Source organism: Sceloporus occidentalis, unplaced genomic scaffold (genome assembly GCF_023333645.1).
Source record: "Sceloporus occidentalis isolate IW3139 unplaced genomic scaffold, rSceOcc1.0.p SCAF_121, whole genome shotgun sequence".
Lineage (NCBI taxonomy): Eukaryota > Metazoa > Chordata > Lepidosauria > Squamata > Phrynosomatidae > Sceloporus > Sceloporus occidentalis.
Window position 1 is genome coordinate 1,848,485 of NW_028317101.1, and position 11,586 is coordinate 1,860,070.

At 38.9% G+C, this 11,586-nt stretch overlaps 1 protein-coding gene across 1 annotated transcript in view; it reads left to right on the plus strand.

The window, feature by feature from the left end:
- LOC149282205 (nucleotidyltransferase MB21D2) overlaps nt 1–3,307 on the plus strand; it is a 51,068-nt gene extending 47,761 nt beyond the window's left edge. The window contains exon 2 of the mRNA XM_089498535.1: nt 2,043–3,307. Within this exon, the coding sequence (XP_089354661.1) occupies nt 2,043–3,307 (1,265 nt within the window). The remainder of the gene's footprint in view (nt 1–2,042) is intronic.
- The last annotated feature ends 8,279 nt before the right edge of the window (nt 3,308–11,586 follow it).

Here is an 11,586-nt window from a genome sequence, read left to right on the forward strand (position 1 = left end):
TAATTATAATGCAAAGTTTTCCATTTAAAATCCATATTAACGCACTGATCATGACATTGTATTATTCAATCTCAACATTATGGATTACTAGCAGATATGGATTTGCGTAGACTATAGATCCTAATTTATCTACTAATGGGCCTGGCAACAAAGAATATCAGGACATCTTAATCAGTTTAACAATTAATAAGGTTTTCCAGTGAAACTGCCTTGGGGGAAGTTTTAATTTTAATTGGTGATTTCCAGGGCCCTCTTGTGGCTAACAGAAAAAGTCACTCAAATGTAACAAAAACCACAATCTCATTGTAATTGTCCCCTCTCTGTAATGATGCCTAGTAGTCGCTCTTTTATTTCACAGTGTCTCACGACATATTAGTCCCAAGTCCGTGCTCACTCCTCGTTAAATTCAGCTTTTCTTTTATTCAGGATGTTCTGGAATGCTATACATTCTAAACTGATTTGATGAAACTTCTGTCCCACTGTGGTTTTCTTAATAGTATATTTTATGTGAAGTTGTTCATGAATATAAGGGGCTTATTTAATGATTTCTATTACATCTGATGCATTTATTTAAAAACCATTTGATTAGTACCATTAATGAGTTTAAAGAACTTGGGTTCTTCATCATGAGACGCCAGAGATCCCTGTATCTGCCCAATTAAAAGTAGTTTATGGCTTTAGTTCATTACAAGAGAGTATATCCATTACACTTTAGCCTTATAATGTACCCTGTATAATTTAACTGTTTTGTTGGACTCGTAGGTTTTATTCTTGTGGCTGAGGATAATTGGAGTTTTTCTCTCCAGAAACAATAACTGCCACATGGATTATTCATTTTCCATGCCTCATTTAGATGCTAAAACCACAGAGAGTTCATTATTCATAGACTTAGTCCACAGTGATTGGTTGACAGAGTTCACCCATTTGTTTTAATGTTGCATGCAGTCACTTATATAGAGGGGTATATATTTTATGGATAGGATTCAAAATACAAATGGATTGAGGACTAAACTCTTAAACAATATACTAAGGGAAGAATTGAGAACGTATGGCCATTAGCATCTAAATGCATATCTAGATTCTTTTAGCAATCGATTGCCTTCACTGTTTAAAGGTTTTTTAATTGAGGTTTAAAAGCATAAATTGAAACAGGAAAAATAGCTGACATTGATCTAGTGATGCTGGAGTTGCATATAAAAAGTCAGCAGTGCCATGCAGTCTGCCTCTTTTAGACCTTTTTGTTGGTACGAGGGGACATGTCTTTTCAGGGGTTAAACACTTTTTAACACGTTGGCGCCAACTAACTCCATGTACTCCATGTGCAAGGGCTCCTCACTCCTATATTATTGCTTTTGTTAGCCAACATAATAATAATAATTATTATTATTATCTTTTATTTATATAGCGCCAACAATTTTGTTGTACAATGAGCTACAGACGATGGTAATTTTACTTAGAGAAAACTGTGGAGGGCCTTGGTCATCATGGAAAGGGAAGTGAAGACAAGAAGGTATTAGGGCAAGTATTATTGTAAGTAAGGGGCAAATCTAAGAAATGTTAAGTAAGTAAAATTAGCAGAACTGAATTCAGTGAATTTAATTAGAAAATATAAAGACACCATGGTTGAGATAAGGCCATACTGCTTGACTTATTTATACAGAAGAAAAGTTGAAGTCTGAGAATGGATGAGAACAAAGGGAAGATGAGAGGAGTTCAGTTTTTGTTGATGGCCATCTAGGGAGGCGCAGTAGAAAGACAGCTGGTAATGCAAGCCAAGTATCCTGAGTAAATTTTTCTATGAACTATCATACATTTTGGGAGTTAAGCATAGTGTGCTATATGAAAGGAAAAAAATGCACACAGTCATTTTGATTTAATGTTTTAACATTTATTCACACTTTGTGCGAGATTTCTTCTTAAACATAAGTAAATTTTTACACTTATTTTAAAAATGTGAGCTTTTAAAGTGCTCTGTGAACTTTTTAACAAACTAAGCCTTCACCTTACATATTAATATTTCTGTTTGTTTTTTTTTGTAACAGGTATGGTACAAAAACTAGACCAAAAGTTGCCGGTAGCCAACGAGTATCTGTTGCTTTCCGGAGGTGTCCGGGAAGGCGTTGTGGACCTGGATCTTGACGAATTAAATGTTTATGCTCGTGGAACAGATTATGACATGGACTTCACACTTCTGGTGCCAGCATTAAAGCTCCATGACCGTAACCAGCCAGTGACACTGGATATGCGTCATTCTGCTCTGTGCCACTCTTGGCTAAGCCTTCGGTTGTTTGACGAAGGTACCATCGCGAAATGGAAAGATTGTTGTACAATTGTCGACCATATCAATGGGGCCACTAACTATTTCTTTTCACCTACAAAAGTTGCTGACTGGTTCCATGAATCAATTAGCATTGTTCTGTCTGAAATTCAGAAGAAACCACAACGTGGAATGCCGAAGGTTGAGAAGGTTGAAAAGAATGGTACAATAATTTCAATCATTTTAGGAGTTGGTAGCAGTCGCATGATGTACGATATTGTTCCTGTTGTCTCATTCAAAGGGTGGCCAGCTGTAGCTCAGAGCTGGCTAATGGAAAATCACTTCTGGGATGGCAAAATTACAGAAGAGGAAGTTATTAGTGGTTTTTACTTGGTGCCAGCATGTTCGTTTAAAGGTAAAAAAGATAATGAATGGAGATTGTCATTTGCCAGAAGTGAAGTCCAGCTGAAGAAATGCATCTCCAGTAGTTTAATGCAGGCTTATCAAGCTTGTAAAGCCATAATCATTAAGCTTTTATCAAGACCTAAAGCAATAAGTCCATACCATCTGCGTAGTATGATGCTTTGGGCATGTGATAGACTTCCAGCTAACTTCTTAGCACAAGAAGATTATGCAGCCCATTTCCTTCTGGGACTTATTGATGACCTGCAGAATTGCTTAGTCAACAAAATGTGCCCAAATTACTTCATTCCTCAATGTAATATGCTAGAACACCTTTCCGAGGAGACAGTAATGCTTCATGCCAGAAAGCTATCTTCTGTAAGGTCAGATCCCACTGAACACCTGCGGACGGCAATAGAACACGTTAAGGCAGCAAATCGGCTAACACTGGATCTCCAAAGGAGAGGAAGCACCACTAGCATACCATCCCCTTTATCAGACGGAGGAGACAATAACCAACCGGATGATCGATTAGCCAAAAAATTACAGCAGTTAGTGACTGAGAACCCAGGAAAGTCCATCTCTGTCTTCATCAACCCTGATGATGTCACAAGGCCTCACTTCAGGATCGATGACAAGTTTTTCTGAGAGTTGCCTATGCTTTCTTGAGACTCCATGTGTAGTCTGTGTGATGTCCTGTTTTTACATATCCAGCATTGATTGGATTTGTGAGAACAATATGAACTTCTTAATCCTGTTTGTGCAGGACTTTGCAAATTTTGAAACAGTATATTACTATTTCATATGCTGCTTTGACAGTTTTTAGTTTTAAGGGAGAACATGAGCCTTAATGACCATTTTATGTTTTCAGTCATGTCTATTTAATTTGTATACATGTTAAGCATCCAAATTTATGTTCGGAAATAGGTTTGTTGAATTGGGCTTCCATTATTTTGCATGGAGCTTGATGTTAAAGTAATGACTTGCAGTTGGATTTAATATTCTAGACTTTTGGGGTGTGTATGTATATGCATATGTATAAGACATATTATATACAAACATACATACATACATGCGTACAGTGTATATAATGTGTACATGTAAGTATGTGCATATAATTTATATATGTTATATACATACATTCAGAGTAGTATAGGAAATCTACTTAAGTAATTTATGTGCTGTTTGTTTTAACTACATCTTCTACTTGTCTATTTACATAGTTGTTCATTAAATGTTGATGTCAAATAGGTGCTTTGAACTAAAACTGACCATTTATAACCTTTTTTTCACCACCCATAGGCAAAAATGTTGAACCGAGGAGATTCAATATCTTATGTCATATTCAGAAACCCAAAGAATATTTTACTGAAAACACGTTTCCTGGCCCATGTCCTTTAATGGGAACATCAGTAACTCAGATTTATATATATTTTTTTGTAGTCGGAATATAGAAGCAGTCATTTATTTTCTGTTCGTTTTTTCAGTCTATATGCTGTACATTTGAATACAAATCTAACAAGAACCGCAGCAGTTAATTGCAAATAACTCATACAGGTTTTAGTACTAAATGCTGCTTTACCGTAAGATGAAAAATTGCTGTATCACTGTCTGAGCTCTGAGGATAAAAGAATATGGTAACGTTTTTAGGCTAAGCTTAGGACAGCTGCCCTGTATAAACACTTACCTAATATCTTTTGACAGCGCTTTCATTTTAATAGACTATGCGGAAATTTTGTGTTTCTTTGTCACAGATCTTCATAAGTTGCTCCCTCTAAGAGCTCCAACAGTGCAGTGTTCCATGTTATGATGTCATATGCTGGTCGTCTGCACTGTGCTGCTGTTTCTAGAAGTAGCCAGCCATGGATCAATCTGTGTTTTAAGAACGCAAATCTCCTCCCTCTGTCACAGCGGCCTATTGCCCCCATCATATTGCTGTGGTAGGCCTTGCTGACCTAAGCTCACCCCAGGTGACAACTCCTGAGAAGGCCTTCCTTAGGTTGTTCAATGCTAGGAAAACTGCAAAATATCTAACTCTGGGGTAACTTCCATCTTCTGAAACAGTGCTTTTAGTAAACAAACCTAGTTGGTTATTATAGATGTTCTAAAAACTTAGTTGAATAGAACTATTTATTTAATGTATAGAGTTTCTAGCCTGCCACCATTTTTGACGTAAGCCAGCATAAGGCCAATGTTACAGGCAAGAATACGAATGGAATACCAGAATGATTCAGGAAACGTGTGTGTAAATCACTTTACCTAGACTTTACCTACATTGACTAAACTGGACACAGACAAAAATTTATTGAAGTTTAAGCTTTTTTTCAAATCCCACGTTTTTGGTGTACACCAAATTAACCAATACCATGAAGCTTACAAAAGATAAAGCAGCATTTATTATTTAAAACCTACCTTTTCATATGCCTGGGGAGCTGACATCACAACTTTCTATTTCTATTCTTTGCTTTCTCTTAAGTGGCAACTCATTTAAACCAAACACAATTATGATAATGTAGGGGGGGGGGGTCATCTTTTAATAAATGAATGTAGTTCTGCTGAAAGCTTTGTAGATGACAGTTCCACTAAAAACTTTATTAAACAGATGTGGGGCTTGCTTTACTTTTTTATCATGTGAAAGGTAAATTATTTACATTTTGAGTTTATTTGTTATCGTTCCTCCATTATTTTTAAATAATGTGTCATTGACACCTGAAAGAAACTAAATATATATAAAATTTAAACACTGTAATTGCCAGAGTAGCATTACATGTTGTATACAATACCTGGTTTGAAGGGTGGTTTTGGGCACTCTCTATACTGCCTGACTGCTCCTTTTGCAAATTATGTATCTTATACTGTATGCATATGGATGAAGGCCCCAACCGGAAGTTGTATTGCTTTTGGATAGGTCTCACATATGATATTAACACTAAAGTAATTCATACCGAGAAATGTAGGTAATACCGGCAATGGAAAAGATAGGGGTAGACTTTATTCCAGCAATGGTATTTTGAAATCCAGTCTACTTGGACTCTAGTGGAAAAAAAAAACCTGGATGTAAGTAGTTTCTCACAGTCACTTTGACATGGCATCAATTCTGAAGGAAAATAATATATTTAGGAATATTGTGATTCAATACTTAAAAATGCATCTATTTTAGAAAGCCAAGGAGCTGGGGGAGGAGTATATTCTTATGAATCTCAACATTAATTTGACTGATGGCTTACGTTTGCCTTTAGCTATACATTTGAAGGGTCAACCTTGGTAGTGTGTCCTGCAGAAAAGCCAGAGATGGGGTTGCATAATATTTGGTAAAGCTGATGAAATGTTTCTTGTTATCGCAGCTCATTAAGGTTTGGTCCCTAAAGGGAGAGTAGGCAGAAGAGTTGTGGTTTCTGCTCCCTCACTTCTCTATTCATTATGACGGGCCAACATCCGTGAGTTTCTCCAGCAAGAAATGCTAAGCTGGTACTGTATAATGCATTTTGAAATAGGTAAGAATATTTGGAAGACATCTCACTAATTTAAGTATACATTATACAGAGCCAGAAAAGGTCTTCCTGTAGGAGATGGTTAGTGGAGAAGGACCCTTATAATGTATAGTGGAGTCCAAGTTGCTGAAACCACAACTTTCATGCCCTCCTTTCAACAGCTGTTGGGCTTGTCCTTACTTAAAGAACAAACGTTGTGAAATGAAAGATAAGCCAGCCCCCTCTCCAAGACTAAATCAGTACTGCACTGGTGTTACCAAAATTTTATTAGGGTGTATGTATTTAAACATATCCTTCCACGTTTTCAGTGCTGTGTTTAAATCTATAGAGATGTATGCTTCTAGTTGTATACATGACACAAAAGTACCTAAAGGTTCATACTGAAGCGGAGGACCACTGGCCACCACAGACAGAATCTTGATACGTATTTGCACTTGCAGAGGTGGAATTAGACCCCAAGCCTTTCTCTTACCAAACATAAGCCCAGATCTACTTATGTAGGTTGTAGACCCATTCTAATGCTACAAAAGCTTTAGTAGCTTGACGTTTTCTACAGGTGGCAATTTCTGATTGTCTTTGAATAGAATCAACTTGCACAGGGAAATACATTCCAGGCATTTGGTTGTGGCTCACAATCTTGGATGTAGATTTAAAGGATTGCTATATCCCTAGTTTCATGTAAAATTCATAATGAAATTCTTTTTTTTTTTTTTTTTTTTTAAGCATCTAAATCAGTGCACACCTAAGAAACTGGTGGTAGAAAACTAAACTCACACCCTGTTTTGATTCCATATGCCTCCAGGAAGTGATCGTAAGAGCAAATGCACAGCAGACATATTTGCCCCCGCACACACAATTTTTAAACAGCTATACTTTTGGACTGTAAGTCTTATATATAAAAGTAGTTGTGAATGTTACCAACATGACAATTGTATAGTTTTTTAACTATCGTTGAAAATGAAATATTCAAAACTTAGCATGATTGCAGCTGTTTCACTGGTCCCAGACTTAACAATGTTCCCTTATCTTTGGCCAGGTTGCTATATGTAATCCGTTATATCTCAATCTAAATTGCCTGTTGCTGCTTGCATAAACTGGGAGAGTATTTCTAGTAATTATTATTTCTAATAATGAACATTACCATTCATGTTAATTTGCACTAACGTTAGTTGCGTCATGTTTTCTTTGCTCCTAAACACGTTATGGTTAATATCCAATTGGGTTATATATTAAGGAGTGGTTCTGATGTCAGTAGAACAAATTATAATTTGGTACTATGGTGATTGCACCAGACCTGCTCTTTATGCAAGTTTTTTTATTTTTTAAAACTGTTCTTCCTTCTCTTTCATATGGTATACACATTCAACCTGATCAAACCCCACCTTTACCTTGTTTGTGTAGAAAAATAAACAAATGTGTCTATCATAAGCAGAATCATGAGACATGAAACAATATGAATTCTCATTGTATGTCTGTGCTGCTATCAAACATAAAATGTATAAATTGATATGCATTTTCCTTCATGCAAATTAAAACATAAATAATATAACCTATACAAGGGTTGTTGACATTTTTTTATAGTCTAATCATTTTAATTCATCACATAAATAAGTCCAATTTGCAGAGAACAGCTGTTTTTTAATGAAGAAGGACCTGCCTCTCTCATGCTATCTGTCCTTTTACCGCAGAGCATCCCCTAGGACAGACACGTACCGTACATATTTACTGACATCATATAGCAAATGTGATATAAGCAGGTAAAATGTATATGTGTGTATGACATTAATTGAATATGATATACAACCCTGCAGTGAAAACTGTACATAAATTAACAATGGATTGAGCACTTAACAAAATACCAGTAATAGAGCAGGGACAGCAAATTATAAATGTGCGATAGTATCATAACACAAAGATGGGGCTTTTTCATTAAAACCTAAAGCATTACATTTATCTCTGTTGCGCCAGCAGATTATGTAGTGCTGTTACAATAAGGGGTAGTGAAAATAAATGACAATTTTACACATACTGCCACATAACACATATTAACACATACTGTTACAGAAGTACGTTTTGGGACACATGACCATTACACCAACAGGGACTTTAATGAATTTGCTTCCAACATCAGTGCCTGACATCACAAATGCTCTACTGGATGAATGGGCAGAGAAACTCTCCAAAATTGGGTGGAAAACCTTCCCAGAAGAGTGGAAGCTGTTATAGCTGCAAAAGGGGGACCAACTACATATTAATGTCTATGTATTTAGTGGTGTAATAGTCAGCTGTCCCAATACCTTTGTCCATATAGTATATGTTAGTGCAGGGGTGTCCAACATGTGGCTGATCGAGGGCTAAATGAGGCCAGCCGAACGTTGAGGTGCGGCCTGCATGGTAACCGTAGACAGAGGTATAATGTGGGAGTAGAGATAAGCCTGGATGTCGGGACTTAACATCTTTATCTTCCTAATTTCCATGAGGAGGCAAGGTTGGGCGAGGTCACAATGTCCTGAAAAGCAAATGGGTAACTACTGTACCAAAATACTTAATTTCAGAAGGGCAAACTTTGACGGGCTAAGGTCAACTATGGAATGTGTAGACTGGGATGGATTGTTCTCTGGGCTAAACACAGAGAACAAATGGAATACCTTTAAGAACACATTGCAAAATTACAGATCTCAATTATAATTAATAATAATATTTTTTATTTATATAGCGCCAACAGTTTACGCAGCGCTTAATACAATACATATATTCTGAAGAAGTGGGTTTTGAGATGTTTCTTAAATGTTGGGAGGGAGGGTGAATGCTGAAGGTTCGTTGGGAGTAGATTCCAGAGATATGGGGCAGCTCGAGGGAAATCTTGTAGATGGGAAAAGGAAGAAGTGATAAGAGCCTTAGCCCATGGGAAGAACGTAGGGATTGAGTAGGAGAGTATTTGCTTATGAGGGCAGAAATGTATGGAGGAACAGTATGATGGAGGGCCTAATATGTTAGAACCAGGATTTTAAATTTGATTCTAAAGGTAATTGGGAGCCAGTGGAGGGTTCCACAGAGTGGGGAAGCAGAGAGGAGCGGCAAGGAAGATAAGCCTAGCAGCAGCATTTAGGACAGACTGCAGAGGAGAGAGTCGAGACAGTGGAATGCCAAGCAGGAGAGTGTTGCGGTAGTCAAGATGGAAAATGATAAGTGAATGAGCCAGAGTTTTTGTGGATTCTTGGGTGAGGAATGGGCAGATACGAGAGATGTTTTTTAGGTGCAAGCGGCAGGATCTCTGTGAGAGATGAAGGAAAGGTTAGAGTCAAGGATGACCCCAAGGCATCCGGCCTGGTTGGGGATATAGTCGTGTTGTTAATGGTGATAGAGAATTCAGGTAGTGGAGATGGAGGGAGGGAAGATAATGAGTTCAGTTTTAGAAATATTAAGTTTCAGGTAGCATTGTGACATCCAGTGGCGTCACTACAGGGGGGCAAGGGGGGGCAATTGCCCCCCCTAGGTTAATCCTTGCCCCCCCTGTTGCCCCCCTGCCGAATTTGGAATAAAGTCTCAATGCGATTTTAAATCCCGTCTTTTTTATTTATTTATTTTTAATGCGGAGGAGAGAGAGGGTGCGGCCCGCGTAACATTGGCAGCCAGGGCAACTGATCTTACGCGGGCTGCGCCTCGAGCCCTGCTACTTATCTGTGGGAGGGTCTTCTGCACTGCATAGAGGAAGCGGAACCTAGCAGAGTTCACGTGACATCACATGACTCTGCTCCAGTCATGCTTCCTCTGTGCAGTACCAGAGAACGCAGAGGGAGGCCGCGCCCTCTGCTGAAGTCTGTGAGCGGCATCGAGGAGCTGCAGTGCAGGTAAGGGGGTGGGGAGGGTGTTTGAATGAGTATGCGTGATTGAGAGAATTAATCTGTGAATGAATGAGTATTTGAATGAATGAGTGTGTGTGATAGCATGGATGTGTAAGTGCTGGAACCTAGGCATGATGGGACTGTGGTTGCTGTTAGCAATCACACTCCTATCATGCCAAGTCAGCCAGTACATGCTGAAACCTAGCTATCTGCCCCTCTTGTGTATTGATGCTGCCAGCAGTATGGGGTCTGCACATCACTTACAGCCACCCTGTACCAGCATTACTAGCTGACTTGGCATGAAAGGAGTGTGATTGCTAACAGCAATCACAGTCCCATCATGCCTAGGTTCCAGCATTTACTGGTTGGATGTGTAAGTGCTGGAACTTAGGCATGATGGGACTTTGATTGCTGTTAGAAATCACACTCCTATCATGCCAATTCAGCCAGTACATGCTGAAACCTAGCTAGCTGCCCCCCTTGTGTATTGATGCTGCCAGCAGTATGGGGTCTACACATCACTTACAGCCACCCTGTACCAACATGTACTGGCTGACCTGGCATGATAGGAGTGTGATTGCTAACAGCAATCACAGCAAGCACAGTCCCATCATGCCTAGGTACCAGCATTTACTGGTTGCCTGGGTATGATAGGAGTGTGATTGCTGTGTGGGCAGTGTGGACGCCAGGGCTGGCTTTGGTGTGTGTGCAACCTGTGATCTATGCCTGTAATTTAGGGGGTTTTAAATATACCTTTTAATGATTTTAATGTTTTTATGTGAATTCCAATTGATCTATACCTGCAACGCTGGGTTTTTGCGTTATTCTGTAGATCCACATCTAAATATTTCCATACATTATTTATGTATACCTGCAAATACAGTGTTTGTATGTCTTATTCAGTTGATTAATACCTGCAATGCTGTTTCCATGTATTTATTTGATCTATACCTGCAATGCTACGTTTCATATACTATTGTATACCTGCAAATACAGGATTTGTATGTCTGATTCTGTTTATTTGATATATACCTTTAGTGCTGAGATCACAAGTGAATTTCAGTTGATCTATACATGCAAAGCTTGGTTTGTGTGGTAATGTGTTGATCTATACCTGCTATCGGCAACTGGGGCTAATATTAATATATATGGGCAGCAGGGGCATCATTACACAAGGGGCAAAAACACTAAGGGGGATATAAACGACAATGCAGTGTGAAAAATCCATCCTGATGTAGATGTCTGTGACGTACATTGTGTCCTGCTGTTTGTGTGTTTTTGGTTATCAGTGTAGCAGAGCCTGTCCTCGAGTGTGTGTGTATATATGTTGGTGTGGCGTACATTGTGTCCTGCTGTTTGTGTGTGTTCGGTTGTCAGTGTGGCAGAGCCTGTCCTGGTGTGTGTGTGTGTGTTTGGATGTGGGTGTGCCAGAGCCTGTCCTGATGTGTGTGGGTGCCTGTGTGGCAGAGCCTGTCCTGGTGTGTGTGTGTGTTTGGTTGTCGGTGTGGCAGAGCCTGTCCTGGTGTGTGTGTCTGGGTGTCGGTGTGACAGAGCCTGTGTTGGTGTGTGTGTTTGGTCATCTGTTTCCTGA